The 18127-nt window shown below is 46.0% G+C and overlaps 1 protein-coding gene across 1 annotated transcript in view; it reads right to left on the reverse strand.

Annotated features, from left to right (window-relative positions):
• Nucleotides 1–2588: 2588 nt before the first annotated feature.
• Nucleotides 2589–18127, reverse strand: part of LOC114610332 (AP-3 complex subunit sigma-2) — a 37577-nt gene continuing 22038 nt past the window's right edge. Inside the window, exons 5-6 of the mRNA XM_028754867.1 lie at nt 5098–5205; nt 2589–3337 (exon numbers count right to left, since the gene is read on the reverse strand). Of these exons, the coding sequence (XP_028610700.1) occupies nt 3209–3337; nt 5098–5205 (237 nt within the window). The 3' untranslated portion in view covers nt 2589–3208. The remainder of the gene's footprint in view (nt 3338–5097; nt 5206–18127) is intronic.

Here is an 18127-nt window from a genome sequence, read left to right on the forward strand (position 1 = left end):
GCTACTTTTGTGGGTCCTTCTTTACCCCACTTTATCCTCCCAGTTTCACCCCATCACTAGATAGAAAAGAAAGGATGGGGGAGAGAGAGAAATAGAGATTTCAGAATCTAATTTCTTTCTTCTTGTTTCTTCTTTGAACACAAACTACTAACAAACTGTAACCAACCCCCCCCCCCAACAACCAACAACCACTGATCCTACCCATCAGGGTTCTAGCATTTATACACCCTCTAAAAAGTTCCCAGAACTTCAAACATCACACAATCGCAGAAACCATCTGCTAGAGCATGAGGCAAGCCATGGTCAGGGGCTGTGAAATAGCCTCAGGTCCCACACCTGGGATTAAACCAGACATGTTCTTATCATATTTCTTGGTTTTTTTTTTTTTTTGTTGTTGTTGTTTGTTTTTTTGATTTTAAAAAGAAATCAAAGTTCCAGAATTGTTACTACAGAGCACTGTCAGGGAATCTCACAGACAGTGGCGCAAAGACAGTCTCTCTCTTAGTTTAGAACCAAGCCTGACCCTCTTCGAGTAGTTACACAGAAGACAGGCAGTGGGGGATTCCGGCTACTAACTAGTGGCAGCAAGAAAAACTAGGGAAGCCTCAGTGTAACTACCCAGGTCCAGGATGCCAAAGGAAACACAACCTAAGCCCCTGGTTGCATAACTGATGTCTCAAGAGCAAAGGGACACTCCTCCAAAAAGACCAAGGACTTCCTCTATTTCACAGAAAAGTGCACAGGGCATAGTAGTACACACTTGTAATCTCAGCATTTTGGAGGTGATGCAGGAGGATTGAGAATTTGGGTTACAAAGTGAGATCTTGTCTCAAAACACAAAGGGGAGAGAGAGAGGGAGAGGGAGAGGGAGAGAGAGAGAGAGAGGGAGGGAGGGAGGGAGGGAGGGAGGGAGGGAGGGAGGGAGATATCTCATTCTATGGCTTTCGTAATAGCAGACAAACTAGATGCAAGTTATTAGCAATGAATTAATTAATCCCTCTGGCTTGACTAGAGGAATTGAGTTTTCTAAGCCCAAACCAACAGACTGTCAGGGGACAGGACGCAAGCCATTGTGGGATGCTTGCTTTTGCAGTCTACACACGAGGCCACAGTTTTTTGGAACCAAGTAGTTTTTAGCAGACAAACACCTGGGAAGCCAAGTGCCTCCAAGTCAATGGTGCCTGGGCCAACAACAGGCATACTTTAGAGCACGGTGGCCCCTTTGACTCTTAGCCTGACAGCACTCTGGGTGACTTCATCTCAGGAAGTTAACCGGAGGGACACAGGATCCTCCAGCTCTCGTCTGGCTACCTTAGAAAACTAAGCCTCTTTTTATTAGTTGGTGAGACTTGCTCAATCCCCTGAAGTCTCAGTTTCTCTGTCGTCTATAAAAGAGAGGGTTGTAAAACTGGGAGAGACCATCTTGAATAGTAAGGAGAAAAGAGGGCTTTGGAGGCAGGCATGCACATTTCCAACCTTAGCCCTGGGTGACCTAGAAACCTGGGTGACCCGAGTCTGCTTTACTTGGCAGTAAAATGTCTGTGGGTGGGGCCAGAAAGGCGGCTCCAGTTCATTGAATCGCTGCTCCTGCAGAGGACCTGAGTTTGGTTCCCAGCACCAACAATCTTAGGGGGCTTCTGGACCTCCAGTTAATTCAAGGTCCATGGAATTCCATACCCTTTCTGGCCTCAGAGGGCACATATACTCTCCTCTGGTCTCAGCATATCCATCAGACAGACAGACAGACAGACAGACACACAGACACAGATACACACACATACACACACACACCAGAAATAAAATAAATCTTTAAAAAAATGTCTCTAGTAAGGACTATTACAAGTCTTCTCATGTCATCCTACAGCAGGTACAAAATTCTTGATTCCAGACATTGTAAAGGGGCATGAATGTACTAAAATGGCAATAAAATAACGTAAAATGCTTTCCGGGACTAGTCTCATGTCTGTCCTCTAGCCAAGTGCCTGCCATCACTGCAGCTCTGACGGAAGACGCTGCATCAGCAAGGGCAGAGTGCAGAAAGCCCTGCTGGGCACTGAGACATGCTGGGTAAGACACATAGTCCTCCTAGGACATCAGCATCGTGAACCATGGAAACACACTATCAGGAGGGAGGTGCTGGGCAGGCCGGTTCCCTGTGGAGGGGCATCAGCCTCAACACCAGCACATGCTAACATCTGCAGGGTTCCAAAGCTGTACACTGCCAGCCAAGGGAGCCCTGTGTGCTCACTACAGGACTAGGACCGGAGAGCACACAGCACTACAGCTAGCATGCTGCAGGCTCAGCCCACACAGCACTCAGTTCGGGCTCCCAGCTCCAGAATCTGAGACTGGTTAGTGGGGTTCTAAGCAAGTGTGTGTATATGGGGAGTTCTTCATTAACAGCACAGCACTGAACCTTCTGTTTCCAAAAGAACAGTATATTTAAACTTGGGAAGAGTCATAACCTGGGAAGGATTCAGCTGTCACATTCTACAGACACTGGTCTGTCCTCTGGGAGAGGGTTCTGGGGAGTCTCTCTCTCTCTCTCTCTCTCTCTCTCTCTCTCTCTCTCTCTCTCTCTGTCTCTCTCTCTCTCTCTCTCTCTCTCTCTCTCTCTCTGTGTGTGTGTGTGTGTGTGTGTGTGTGTGTAGTGGTGGTGGCATGCATCCAGCATACAGATGCCTCTGACAAGTCTAGGAATAGGCTAGTAAGGAAGCTGTGCTCTGCAGCAACTGCAGAGCACAATGCTTGGCCATACAAAGGGCATAGAGGCCCAAGCAGAGGCGGCATACGCCCTGCCCTCATCTGCCACTTACCATGCCTGACAGCTGAAAGGCTGGCCCTTCTCCCTGGTCTCTTGCCTATAAAGTAATATAGGATCTCAGAAGCCCTTGGTGTTAGAGAGGAAGTCAGATGTGTTCAGTCTCAGTTGTGGGGCCCTGGGAAGCAGGTGGCTTGTTCCACAGTCCATGGCACTAAGGGCAGCTGTGTGGGAGAGGCGAAGGAGCAGTGGCTTAGTGCCCTGATGTGTGCCACAGTCATGTGCATCAGGGGGCAGCAGGATGGCCAGGCAGCGTGCACTCAACTCCCTTCCCATCTGTGAAAATCTCAGGGTCCCAGGTGCGACTCTAAAGGCTCAACAGGGTTCTGGTCTGGACTTGACGCTTTGCTCATCCTAAGAACTCCAGTTCAGCCCAGTCTTCCACCTTCACACAAACTGGGACAGGTTGGGAACTTTGATGTTGAGATCGCCAATGTTGATGTTCCTGGGGATCTCAGGAAGGTTGATGTTCTTCACAGCAGACACCGCTCTTGCAGGGGCTGCTGAAAGGCCACCCTGGGAAAGGGGAAGAGAGTGTTAGTCGGTTTCCAGTGTCATCTGCTTAAATCTAAAAGCAGGTGACAGAGGTCTTAAGCATTCCAGAGGGCACATACAGACGTTCTCACTCCTCAAGGACAGCCAACACAACCCTATTTAGCTTATGTGCAGACCTGCAGCCTTTCTTGCCGTCCCACTACAAGGTCTGCACAGGTGGGCTGTGTCTTATGCAGTTTTATAACCATGGCAACTAACACCACTCATGGCCCATGGCACTTGCTCAATAAATACTTGCTGTGGGATTCTGAGAGGATTTATCCAAGTCCTAAAATTTGAAGATACTCGATTTACAAAACAAAACAAAATGAAACCCTTTCCTTAAGAGTCTACCTTACAGAAAAGTGCAATGCCAGAGAACTTCTTGAAAGGAGAAAGAATGTCAGCTTTAGGACAACAGCTTGCCAACCAGTTTGAGCTGAAAAAAAGATGGGCTCTGGACGTCATGTGGCAACAGGCTGGGAAGTAGTAACCCACACTGGAAAATCTGCAGCACACACGCGGCCTGGACCCTGCCCTCCAGGCTCAGCAGGGGAGTGGAGGGGGTGACACAGCTCTCAGGACCTCACTCTAGCTCTGCTCCCCCTGCATGTCTACCTCTGCTGGTTCCAGACCCCTTGGCTGACTCACTCACTGTGCCTGGAAGCTTCCCAGCCGGCACTTCTCAGAAAACTCATCCAGAGCTGTGGCTAGAAAAGCTCTGACAAGATTAGCAGTCCTCACAGGAAGGACTCCTGGTTTTCTAAGACAGGTTCATTCACAAAGCAAAGAAACCCTTGGAGACACTCAGAGATGTCACTGTCCCACTCTTTCTGCAGCTGTGAGGGGTACCCTCTAACTGCTGCTCACTGAGGCCTGAGGCAGGCTAAGACCACAGTGGGACTGGCCTGGCTTTAGCACGAGCTCCTCCATCAAGCTCTGCCACATGAGGATGAGTAGGGACAGTGTTTTCTTTGTCTTTTTTCTTTTATTGGTTTTTGGAGACAGGGTTTCTCTGTGTAGCCCTGGCTGTCCTAGAACTCACTCTGTAGAACAGTCTAGCCTCAAACTCACAGAGATTTGCCTTCCTCAGCCCCCAGAGTGCTGGGATTAAAGGCATGTGCCATCACTGCCTAGTAAGGAACTCTTTTTTGTTTGCTTTTTGAGACAGGGTTTCTCTAAGTAATCCTGACTGTACTAAACTCGCTATGTAGACCAGGCTAGCCTCAAACTCACAGAAATCACATGCTTCTGTCTCCTCAGTGGTGGGACTTAAAGTGTGTGCCATCACCACCTGCCCAGACATGGTATTTCCAAATCAGCATTATTTTAGTTTTGAAGAAGCTTCACTGGAAGTAAAGAATCTTAAATTTCTAGAGGCTAAAAGCTAACCGTGAGCTATGGCTGCTCAGAGAACAGATGCACCACAAATGTGAGCCATAATCCTATTCCAGAGTCTGTTTCCTTCCTGCATCTGCCTTTCCTTTAAGCCTGAGATCTCAAGTCGCCCCACCTGTTTAATGTTTATACTGGCCTTCATGTTACTGTTGAGAAACCAAGAAAGACAGACTGGGAACCATTCCTAAGGACTCAGAGAACAGAAGCCCACACAGCAAACACAAACCCACACAGCCCACCCAAGCCCACCCAGAATACACAGCCCATCCAAGCTCTACATGCTCTACACAGGCACACGTTCCTCCCTGTACCCAGTCAGGACAAGAGTGCAGCTGCTTCCTTACCTCTGACTTCTCCAGCCGGTTTTGCGCTTCAATTTGAGCCACAATTTCATTCATGTTTGTCTCCAACACCATCCCACCCATCACTACCTCCTGGAGGATGTAGTGCACCTAGAAGAGAGGCATCAAGACTCAGAGCACAGCACAGTGGTTTCCATTGGGAGCAGCAGCAGAGGGGTCAGAAGGCCACATTCTGATTCACAACTCAGCCCCCTCACTGGAGACCACAAGACGTCATGGTCTTCTATCAGCAATGGCAGAAGGGTTTGGTACTCTCAAGACAATGAGTCTCAAAAGACTGAAAACAGAGACTCAAAGAGATATTTATACAGCCATGTTCATATCAACAATAGTCACAATGGGCAAAAAAATAGAAGCAACCCAAGTGTCTACTCTCTGATGAATGGTGGCTGAGGCTCCAACTCAGACGGATCATGTTTAAATTCTAGCCCTGCTGTTTGTTAACTAGGTGGTCTTTGGCAAATTACCTTCTCAACGCTCCTTACAAAACTCCAGGAATAAATGGGAGGGTGAGAAACCTCGATGGAGAACTAGACCACACTTTGCTAGTGCCTGCTACATGCCGGGCCCACACAAGTAGAGATGCTGTTCTGTCATCCGTCAGACTGTTATCCCACTGGCTGGCATTCAGTCAATCCAAGCAGCTGAGATGGTCTAAATACTTCCCTTAGCGTGGAGCTCGCAGTTGCCAGCCAGCCAGCAGTTCTCTAAGCAAAGCTAACTCTTGGTGCACTACTGAGACAGAGCAGAGGCCATTCAACCACTACACATGGTGACAGAAAGGCTGCAATGCGGAGTCCTGGGCGCCATCATAACCTGCTTACAATCATGGGAATTCAACCCAGGGCTTTGTGTATGGTAGACAAGCACTCACCACCTAACCAGTGTCCTACGGCCTAGCAATGTTCTTGTTACATTGTTCAGGAAGACCCTCTGCTCACAATCCTCCTGTCTCATTTCTCAACTAGATGTTGCCAACTTGTGCAGGCCCAACCTGGCACTTTATATTTCAAACTAAACTGTATCAATGAGACTTGTAATTACTTCCTGTTAAACCAGAAAGGTAGGAAGTACTACCTGCTGTTATCAAGTAAGGGCAGAAGTACTGGGCCAGTGCACAGGCGGCCAGAAAAGGCCCTGGTGTGTGTGTGTGTGTGTGTGTGTGTGTGTGTGTGTGTGTGTGTGTGAGGTGTTTGTGTGTGTGTGGTATGTGTGGTGTATGTGTGTTCCTAGTTTAGACCACTGATCTCCAGTCTCAAGTCAAGTGTCAACTTGTTCTTTGGAACCAAGAAAGCTGAGGAAAAGATGTGTGAGGCTGCTCTCATGCATTTGACTGTGTCCTCAGACTCTGCCCACAGTGAGCTGAAAGAAAGCACTACACATGGAACTGGGATTTGTCCTTTGACCTTGGGGAAGGAAAACATACTGAAGTAAGCCCTCTGTGTAGCCGTTTGTTAAGTCTTCCCACTTCTCTGCTCTCTACCTCTGCTTAAGTTCTATACAATATATACTATCTATACTGTCCATTCATTTACATCTACATGTAAATACTTAATAGTAAAAGCTTCATAGTTAGGCAACTTAAAAAACGTTATGCAAGACTGGTTTCCATATTATTCCTTGGAGGAACTCCACTGCTTACACTTCCCTATCAAATAGTCCTCTGGATGTATCAACTGTGTGCGAGTTCCTCAGAAAGCAAATACTGTATGACTCAACAATTCAATTTCTGGGCACACACTGAAAAGACTGAAAACAGAGACTCCAAGAGATATTTATACAGCCATGTTCATATCAACAATAGTCACAATGGGCAAAAAAATAGAAGCAACCCAAGTGTCCACTCTCTGATGAATGGATTAATAAAATATGATATATTAGACTAAAATAAAATAGACTACTATGTTGCCTTTAAAAGGGAGGAAGTGCCACAACTTATTGCACACACCCATACAATATTGATAAACCCTGAGGACACTGTTGTAAGTAAACTAAATTAGACACAAAAAGATACACTACAGCCTCGCGGTGGTGGCGCACGCCTTTAATCCCAGCACTTGGGAGGCAGAGGCAGGTGGATTTCTGAGTTCGAGGCCAGCCTGGTCTACACAGTGAGTTCTAGGACAGCCAGGGCTACACAGAGAAACCCTGTCTCGAAAAACAAAACAAAACAAAACAAAAAAAGATACACTACAACATGGGTGTGATGGTACACTCAGGAGGCACAGGCAGCATTCAAGGACAGCCTGGTCTACAGAGTAAGTTCCAGGATACCCTGCCTCAAAAAAACAAACAAGCAAAAGTAAAACCAAACCAAAATAAAACAAAAAAATAAAAAGGCATACTATAGGAATTCATTTTATGAGGTACCTAAAGTTGTCAAATATAGAAACAGAGCAGAACGGGAGCTGGGGGCGGGGCAGGTATGCCGCAGTGTGTTCAGAGACGGATGAAGACCTCTGCTGATAGACAGTGGTAACGGCTGCACATTGATGTCATGAACTCAATGCTCCTGCCTCGCAACGTTAGCAATGGTAAGGCTGCTCAGCCTGCCAGCCTTACAGAGACACACACAGCCCTGTCTGTATTCAAGCACTCTCAGTGCTTCACTGGCTTTGGCTTCACCCCCTCATCTTCACTGGGGCAAAGCAATGCTTTCGCTGAGTATCAACCATGTGCCAAGTGCTTTAGAGAACTTGTTTTAATTTCACAATACTTATTTGAGTTTGGTCATTGTGATGGCTAGTTTTGAATGTCAACTTGCCACAACTTAGAATCATCTGGGAAGAGAGTCTGAATTGAGTAACTGTCTTTATTGGGTTATTGTCTGGCAGTGGTTCTCAAACTTCCTAAAGCAGAGACCCTTAACTCAGTTCCTCTTGTGGTAACCTCAACCATAAAATTACTTTTCTTGCTACTTCCTAATTGTGATTCTGCTACTGTTATGAACTGTAATGTAAATATCTTATATGTAGGATATCTGACACACAACCCTGTGAAAGGGTTGTCCAACTCCTGAAGGAGTGGAGAAGCACTGGTCTGGGTAAGACTGTTGTGACTAGAAACTGATACAGGGGACAAGAAGAAGGTCTGAGAGTGGCAGGCAGTGGGTGGACTCACTTCCCTCTGCTGTCTGTGCAGGTGACGGACTGGAACTGTAAGCCGAGTAAGCCTTTCCTGGCAGGATGCTTCACTGCAGCAGCAGAAGTGAAAGCAGGACAGCTCCTTCACTTCAGATCTGAGAAAATGCAATGGAGTCTGCAGCTCCAGGAGCCATGGTTCCAGAACCAGGCACTGAGTGTGGGTAGAGCAGAGCCCTGTATCTGTCACGGCATTCACCTATGACCCTGGTGCACAGGGCATCATTTTAAGGCTTTACAGCTGATGTGACATGTGACAGCTCCAGTGGGAACTCTGCAATGTTTTACCTCAGGGCCCAAAACAATGGACAATGCAGAGTAACCATGCTGAACAGGTGAAAGACCTTCCCATATCTTACTCCTTGGCTTCAGAGATTCAGAAGACAAAAGAAAGTGTGACTACAGAGGTTTTATGAACAAAATATAGCAAAAGACCTAATTTATAATGTTGTGGGAATTAGAAGATAGGAAAAATGTTAAGGACGTTTGTTTTGTTTTTGAGACACGGTTTCTCTGTGTAGCCCTGGCTGTCCTGGAACTCACTCTGTAGACCAGGCTGGCCTCAAACTCAGAGATTCATCTGCTTTGCCTCCTGAGTCCTGGGACCAAAAGTGTGCCATCCGCACCATCACTACTTGGAGAAAACTTTTTTTTTTTTTTTTTGGTTTTTCAAGAAAGGGAGGAAAGAACTTCTAATTTGAACGTAAAGACAGAATTCCCAAAAGCCATTCAAGTGTGTTCTAAATATAACAGGGAGAAATGAAACTGGAAACCCATTTTCAACAAAACCAGAAGAAAACACAAATCCCAGATCTCCAAACAGTGGCAAAGAGATCAGAGGAGGGAGCTCAGGCAAGGCTCCCTTTGTGTCATAGAAGGAAAAGATGTAACAGAGAGGATGGGAGCTAATGACCTCAGAAGGCAAAGCACACACCAAAGAAATGCTGATGGAGGGCAGAAATTTCCTTGGAGCTAGAGTTGGGACCACATTTTAAACAAAAAAAGAAAAAAACAAAAAAAAAAAAAAAAAAAAACACAACCCTGCTGTCTATGCCTCACAGATGTGGTGTCTGTGGCAGCAGAAAATGTCTTTTTTTTTTTTTGGGGGGGGGGTGTTCAAGACAGGGTTTCTCTGTATAGCCCTGGCTGTCCTGGATCTCACTCTGTAGACCAGGCTGGCCTCGAAGAACTCAGAAATCCGCCTGCCGCTGCCTCCCAAGTGCTGGGATTAAAGGCGTGCGCCACCACCGCCCGACTCTTTTTTTTTTTTTTTGGTTTTAGAAAATGTCTTTACACTAGAGAAGCTTGTGGATGCTGAGCTTTATTAGCTGCCTAGAAACAAGGTTTACAGATTTCAACTAACATGGGAACAACAAATCCCAGCTTACAATACCCTCCCCCAAAACAAAACTCCTAAAAATAGCTGGCACCAGAAAAGCAAGTGCATTTAAAGATGTTTATAAAGAGAAGTCAACACAGAAGCTAAATAAGGGAACAATGAAGAAAATGAGGAAAGCCAAACGGTAGACCAAGGTCACAGACGAGAACATGGATGCTGGGTGCACAGTCACAACGCAGCATTCTGAAAAGTGTGGGCCAAGAAAACACAGGGCAGAAGACAGCTCAGAGGAACAGCACTAGCACACACAAGACCCTAGATTTGATTCCAGTACTGCAGATAAAGCAAATTACAATTTAAAAAATGTATTTGTGGGAACATGGTGGTACCTACTTGTAATCCCCATCACTCAAGAGGTCAAGGGAGGAGAAACAGTTGTGTCTATGAAGCAAGAACTCCAAGTAGGAAATCGCGAGCTTACAACAGAGAGGGAGACTACAAGACGAGAAAGTGCGTCACAGTGGGACTCGGGCTAAGTGGAAGGAAAAAAACCTACAGGATTGAAGGTAAAAATAGAAAACACAAATCTAGAGACATCACTAAAACATAATGAGCAAAAGGAAAGCAGTAAGAGAAAAGTGAATGAAGCAACTAAAGGGGTGGAGGGCTGGACGGTGAGTTGGTAGAGTGCTTGTCTGGCACGCCAAGGCCCTGGGACCCAGGCCCGGCACTGCATAAAGCAGGTGTGCTAGTGCATGCTTACTTATGATCCCAGCACTTGGGAGGTAGAAGCAGGAGGATCTGAAGTTCAAGGTCATCCTCAGCTATACAGGGAGTTTAAAGCCAGTTTCCAAACCCAAACCCAAACCAAACCTAATACTTTTTGTTTGTTTGTTTGTTTGTTTGTTTGTTTGTTTGTTTTTTCAAGACAGGGTTTCTCTGTGTAGTCCTGGCTGTCCTGGAACTCACTCTGTAGACCAGGCTGGCCTCGAACTCAGAAATCCTCCTGCCTCTGCCTCCCAAGTGCTGGGATTAAAGGCGTGCGCCACCACCGCCCGGCACAGCTCATGGATTTTGTGCCTGGACGATCACTCCTGCATTTTTCTTGAGGAATCCAGAGTGTGTGTAACGATCAATAGACTCAGAAAGACGACGGCATAAAGGAAAGATCAGCTGTGAGTTGGATCAGCTTCAGGGTTCCATGTTTCAATATTGAAAACAAGCAAGGACCAGGAAGAAAAGGGAGGGAGGTGGGGAGAGACCAAGAAGCCGCATCACCTTCAACAGCTGAGAGTCCACAGACAGCACGGAAACCTTCCAGATATGCTTATTAGGCTTTTATATATGATTTCCTCCCAAGGCCAAACCTACTCTCATTTGCTACAAACAAAACTCCAAGAGCCACCAGTTAAGGCCATAGTCTCTCCTGGATCTTAGTGCTACGCCACTGGCTTATGCAGCTCACCCACAGGCTCCCTTCATCATTTCACTGCTCTAGAAGGGAGCCTGCCAGGCTGGTGCCCACAATCCTGGCACCCAGAGTAGGAGTCAGAAGATTATGAGTTCTAAACCAGCCTAGGTACAGAGTGAGATCCTGCCTCAAAAGCCAAGAATCTCTCCTGTACTGTTTTTTGGGGGGAGGGATTGTTGGGAAGAATGTGGTGTTCATCAGGAGTGGGAGATAAAGGAGGATGATGAAAGGTGAGTGTGACCAAAGTATATTTCACACATGTATGAAATTATGAAAAAAGGCACTCCCTGCATACCCCACAAAAGGAAAATCCCAGCACCTGTGATGTGACAGTGAGAATCCTGCTAGATGTCTTTATTTGTATCTTTATTTTATTTGAAATTGGGTCTCTTTGTGTATACCTGGTTGTCCTTGAACTCTCTATGTAGACTAGACTACTCTTGAACTCACAGAAATCCACCTGCCTCTGTTGCCCAGCATGCTAGGATTAAGGCATATGCCATTACATCTTTCTATAGTGTTCTATTTAATTTTTACTCTCTCTCTTCATTCTTGTCTTGCTGTGTATACATGATTAAATTCCATCATTATAATACTCATGAAAACACCATGAGCACCCTTGGCTAGGTTCATGGCTCCACAGATGTAGGTGCACACAGGATGAACGAACAGCAATCCACAATAACCTTGCATGCGAGTCAGGAATTCTAGATAAGAGGTAGTAAAACTTATCTGAGTGGATAAGAGTGAGCTGAGACATCTGGAGGCTGCCAAACATAGGTGTGGGAAGCACACAGCCAAGAAATGAAACTGAACCTGGGCACCTGCCAAACTGAAGATACGGGCAGAGCACAAAGAAGAGCTCTGTGAGAGGACTGGCGGTGGCTGACGGGCTGCCCTGGAGGATGCCAGCAGAAATCTAGGTAAATACCTGAGAGAATACTCAGAGTTAAAGTACTGCCCCAATGAAAGGAGGGAGGGAGGAGAGGAAGCCTCCACCTGAATCATGTACATTCAAAATAATGAGACTATGGAGAGTTTGCTGAAACTGTGTCTCTTAGGAATGTCAGAAGCTACACCCATAAAGTCTCACCAACATGACTGCCCAAATATGAGCTGGACAAGAATGAGACCAGTGGACTGGACTGGCAAAGTGAATGGGAAAGTCCACAAGACCTCTACCCTTCACAAAGAAGTATAGGCAACGGAGGAACAGTGGTCATCCCCAGCAAAGGGCACACCCACTGCTTGTCCAGTGCCAAACGATCAGTCGTGAGAACATGAGAGCCAGTCACATTGTACAGACTGAGCAGTTATATACTTAAGTATATGTACATACAGATACGTATATGCACACAATAACAACTATTGAAAGAAGAGGCCATGAATTTGAAGTAGAATGGGGGAAGGATATATGGAAGGGTTTGAAGAGAGGAAAGGGAAGGGAGAAATTATAATCGCAAAAATAAAGAGCAGACAAGAAAAGATGAAACCGGCTGGGCAGTGGTGGCGCACGCCTTTAATCCCAGCACTTGGGAGGCAGAGACAGGCGGATTTCTGAGTTCGAGGCTGGCTTGGTCTACAGAGTGAGTTCCAGGACAGCCAGGGCTCTACAGAGAAACCCTGTCTCAAAAAACCAAAAAAAAAAAAAAAAAAAAAAAAGAAAGAAAGAAAAGATGAAACCAGAAGAAAGCAAAGGTCAAGAGCCTGAAAGCTAGTGAACAGTGTGCACTGAAGAAACACAAATTATCACTGAAATAGTCTTCTCTTAGCTCAGTGAATAATATATTATCAAATATATTCAGAATTGCTTACTGGAGTTTAAATAAGAAGTGCCATTTGATTTCTCAGTTCTTGGCCAATCCAATGGTCCTCTGACCTAGAAATACTCACAAGAGGGAGAAGAGTTTATCTGAACATAAGGTTTAAGACAGCCCCAAGGTTCCACAAGAACACTCTGATATGAGAATGTAGGTGAGAGATGCATCTGAAATCTTAAGAGTTTGCACAACATCAGGGAGCAGCTGGGGTTTCCTGAGATTGGTTTGCATAAACCTCTGGCCACACTTTAATGAGTGAAAGCTGGTATTTACAGTTCTATACTACTTAAATTTTTTCTCTTGAAACCCCTATCTCACAATAGCCAAAGTAGGAGTGATTGTCAGCTAACTTGCCAGATGTTCTACAGAGACTCTGACCTGTTTTGCCATGCCTCTGCTCTGCCCCCATCCTAACTTCCACTCAGATATCTGTATCTCTTTAGTTTTTCTTATCTAAAAAGCTGTTACATCCTTCTCTACATCTGGATTGACTGAACATCTAATATTTTCTTTTACTACTTTCTGCCAGTAGAAGTTGCCTGTTTATAGCATACATTCGTAATCTCACCACTTGGGAGGCTAAGGCAGAAGGATCACAAGTATGAGGATAGCCTGGATTATAAAAGTGTCTCAAAAAAAAAAAATGCAAGTTATGTGTTCAAGGCATCCTCCAGAGGTGACAGAAATGTCCTTGTCAGATGGCAATGTAGCAGTTAGTACCCGGTACCCATAGATGACACAGGAGTATTATCTGACATATGTTGAGAGTACCAAGAGTGCTTAATCTGGGCTGTCAGAACACCTCTGGCCATACAAAAGCTGACCAGCAGCTCGGCTACAGATGTGCAAGACATAAGACTGAAAGGCAGGAGAAATGCTCAATTACTTGAGAGCTGCAGAGTGTTCACACAGAGAATATATGCTCAGCATGCTCAAGGGTCTGGTCTGATCCTTAGCACAAAAGGAAGAGGACTGTCCACCTGCTGAGATCTCCTAGTAGAAAGAAAGCACTTTCCCCAAATGAGAGCTAGGGTCTGTAATGCTGTCAACTGCTGAGATTGGCCAATTCCCACACCTTGCTGCCTTTGACCCATCTTTCATGGTGACTCTGCCAAATAGTTGTGTGAAAATCAAAAACATTCTTCCAGGTTTGGGGGTTCTGACTACCTAGGACTGAGCCACCTAAGTCAAGGACGTCAAGGACCTCTGCTGGTAGAGTCAACATCTGATTTGACTGTCTACTGAGACACTTAAGTCAGGGCACTGAGGTGCTGTTCTTTGCAGGTCTCTTGTCTAATGTGATCATTTGAGGTTCCATGTTAATCTCCTGTTGGTGCCCAGAGTAATGTGCTTACGAGGCATTTGCTCATAACTGCTGTGTAATGAAGAGTCCAGTACTAGGCTGAGGTGACACAGCTTGTTGATCTGGCATGGCCTCCAAACTTGGCCCTCTGAAACTCCACGTCAGATCAAACAGATTAAAATGAGCCTGGTAGCTTCCACAACAAGATTGACAAGAGTACAACAGGAAGGACACAGATGCCACTTCAGAGTTACAGAAACTGGGCTGTGGAATTTCTGAGGGTGGAGACAAGTCAGTTTCAATAGCCTTTCCCAAGGACACAGGGCCCAAACCTCCAAGGGTCCCTCCCATCCCTGGGATGAATCAAAGAGCATTCTGCCTCTAACCTTGTCAGGAGTCACTACCACTGGGAGCAAACGATCTGAGAAGAGGAAGGGCACAGCAAAGCACTCAAGTCAGGCTTCTCCTCTAGTGGTTCAGCTTCAAACCTGAACCGGGCCATGCTGCAAAGCTGAATCAGTCAGCCTCACACACCTTCGCCTGTAAATACAGAAAGTGAAGCTCGAGGAGTCAGCTTCAATGTCACCTAACACCTCCAGCACTGACTCCACAACACAGGGCAGCTCTCGGTGGGGCCAGCAGGACCCCATCCTGGAGGCTTTTGGGTAGGGAGGGTAGGTAACATCTCTTGACACTATTAGCCCATTAGCCACACCACAGTCTAAGCTTACCGACAGTCACAAAAACCTCAGTCACAATTCCTCACAGGATAAAATCTTACAAGACAGAGGCACACACTCCTGCCTGGCCATTGATGAGAAAGAGTCAATAAAACACTAACCAAATATAAAAGAACACGGTCACTCTGCTTATGTTAGACAATCAGGGCACCAAGTTCACAGCACTCATGCTCTAACAAGGAATTCCTAATCACCTACAAACCAAGCTTACAAGGTAACTACACAGCCAAGATAGATAATATTGTCTATCCCCTCCTGGCTTAGATTGCTTGAGTAATTTCTTTTTTTATTTGTTTGTTTTTGTTTTTTTGGGTTTTTTTTTTGTTTGTTTGTTTTTGGTTTTTTCGAGACAGGGTTTCTCTGTGTAGCTCTGGCTGTCCTGGAACACTCTGTAGACCAGGCTGGCCTCAAACTCAGAAATCCGCCTGCCTCTGCCTCCTAAGTGCTGGGTTGAAAGGTGTGCGCCACCAACGCCCGGCACTTGAGTAATTTCTATGAAAAGTCTTCAGAGTGTAAATAGGGAAGAGATTTTGGGGGGGGGGGGGGAAGAGGGTGGGTCATTTTTTGTCTGCTAGCTGGTATGTGCTCTGACAGAACCAGAATGGACTCAGCACAGACTGGTGAAGAGAAATGACCTTGGCTTACAATCAGTTTCTAGTTCTCAGATATTCCACATAAGAAAGAAATGGAGAACACAAAGGAAGAACCATGCCCAAGAGACCCGGTGAGTGGGCCCTGTTCTCTCCACGACTCTCACTCTGGAACCTAGTGCTCTGCAGCATCTTAAGACATACAGGACACTGCTGTTCTCAGGCCTGTGAACTGCCTTGCAAGTCTGGGCCAAAAGTAAGTGTCATAATCAGAGGTGACCACTGTTGGTGGCTTCCTAGAAGGTTTGCTTTCAGTGGTAATGACTGTTGTGGGGTTTAGAGGCAGAATGTTCTTTGACTTGATTGAGATGTGAACCAGGGCTGGAGGTCCAGGCACCCAGTGTCCTTGGGAAGGGCTTGTCAACATATAGATTACGGCAATGCACAGTGTGGAGGGCATAAGGAAACAGGCATACTTGGTTACACTGAGGAACTAGAAAGATAAAGCAGTGGAGGAAAGAGTTAATTCTTAGATCACCATCATGTCATTTTAGTGGAAACTCTGAAAGTACTCCCAGGATTGTAAAACAGCACGTTTTGTTTAGCACCCTCACCCCACCCCAGGTCAATCAACGCGCTGCACTCTAAGGCTGAGGTGCCTTTAGAAGCTCAGCTTAGGTAACGTGTTATGTTCAAAACATCCCCTCAGCTTCACTATCTTTTCAAATATGTTTAACATCTCATAATGTTAAGAGCTGAGAGGAAGAGCGGTGATAAGATGTGGACCATGTCCTCAAGCACTTGGAATCAAGAAAGATAAAACCTGCACAGAATTAACTATAATAAAAGAAGATTGCGATGAGTACCATGACCTGTAGAGAATGCTATGTCAGCTCAGGGAGGGGGGCCTGAAACTAAGTGTCCCTGCCGAGGGGGGAGGGCGGGGTGCAAATCACCTAGCAACTGGATTTTCTTCATGTTCTAGAAATTCCACAGTGAGAGGCTCACCACTCGCTGGCTTTGTGATTTACGCTCTCTGAGGACTTACGCTTGACTTAGCCAACTGTGCTCACTGCTCCTTATCTCTAACTTTTAAAAAGAAACCGATTCCCACGAGTTAGGGTTCTCTAAATTGTTTTGTTTAGTTCAGGGGATCAGATGAAGGGACTTGTGTGTGAGATCAAATGTTCTACTTCTAAGCTACACCCCTAATTTATCTCTCTAAAAATGCTTTGTGGGGCTGGGGAAATGGTTTTGTGATTAAGACTGCTTACTGGAGTTGGGATCCCTATACTGACATGACAACCAAGGCACACATAACACACACACACACACTCAATGCATACACTTATGTGGGCACATACACAAATAAATAACTAAATCTTTCTATTTTTTTAATGTTCTAAACTAAAGCTGAAGCTGGAACTCAATGGTAGAGTGCTTGCCTAGCATGTGTGAGCGCTCCGGCTCAATCCCTAGGACAGCAAGAAACAGAGGGCGGGAGAAAGGAAGGGGAGGGAGGGAGAAAGGGAGGAAGAGACTGAGTCTGTATGCTGAAGTCAGGTCCAGGGTGCACACCTGTCATCCCAATACTGGGAGGTTAAGAGAAAAGGACTGCTGTAAGTTCAAGGCCAGCCTGGGAAAAAGCAAAACCGAAGTTCTAACTGGCCATTTCTTTCTAGTCTACCATTCATTTCCCCTCATCCACCGCTTGCACTACTGGTCTCAAACCCACATGGTACTGAGCACGGAGGACAATCTTGACCTTGTCTGCTTGAATTTTGTCCTTGCCCTAGATAACTGTGGACTAACAGAACACAACTCCAGTCCACCAGTTCCCATGTTTAGGATGCTAAAGCAAGAGAGTACACTACAGGTAGTGTGCCATGGTGTAGTAGTGCAGACTCAGACACGTGCCAGGCAAATTCTGACTCTACTATTTATCACTGTGTAGCCAGGAAAAGGCTAGATTCCTCTCTAAGTCCATTTCTTTACCTGCAAATGGGAAGACCCAGAATCTTAGCTTCCTAGTCTAAGGATTAAAAACAATGACGCAAGCCGGGCGGTGGTGGCGCACGCCTTTCAACCCAGCACTTGGGAGGCAGAGGCAGGCGGATTTCTGAGTTCAAGGCCAGCCTGGTCTACAGAGTGAGTTCCAGGACAGCCAGGACTACACAGAGAAACCCTGTCTCGAAAAACCAAAACCAACCAACCAAACAAACAATGATGCAGGAAGAAGACTATTACATGACGTACCAGGCATACCTGGTCACTCTGGCTGACAAAGCAAATACCAGATAAGGGCTGGTTACTCACTGGCTCTTCTCAAAGCCTCATTATCTCGTTTAACTCTTCCACACCAGAATCCAGTTTTCATCTCCTTTAGCTCAGAGAAGAGAGGTACTCAGTACTGTCCCCAGAAGTACCTGTCAGAAACTAACTATAATAAAAGAATGTCTACTGTCAAGCATCAGTGACCCTCAAAAACTCCTGCTCCACTGCATTAGCTCCACTGTGAACAGACCACCTCCACCCCTGCTGTAGCTGCTCCACTGCATTAGCTCCACTGTGAACAGACCACCTCCACCCCTGCTGTAGCTGCTCCACTG

Source organism: Grammomys surdaster, unplaced genomic scaffold (genome assembly GCF_004785775.1).
Source record: "Grammomys surdaster isolate TR1022 unplaced genomic scaffold, NIH_TR_1.0 126036, whole genome shotgun sequence".
Classification (NCBI taxonomy): Eukaryota; Metazoa; Chordata; class Mammalia; order Rodentia; family Muridae; genus Grammomys; species Grammomys surdaster.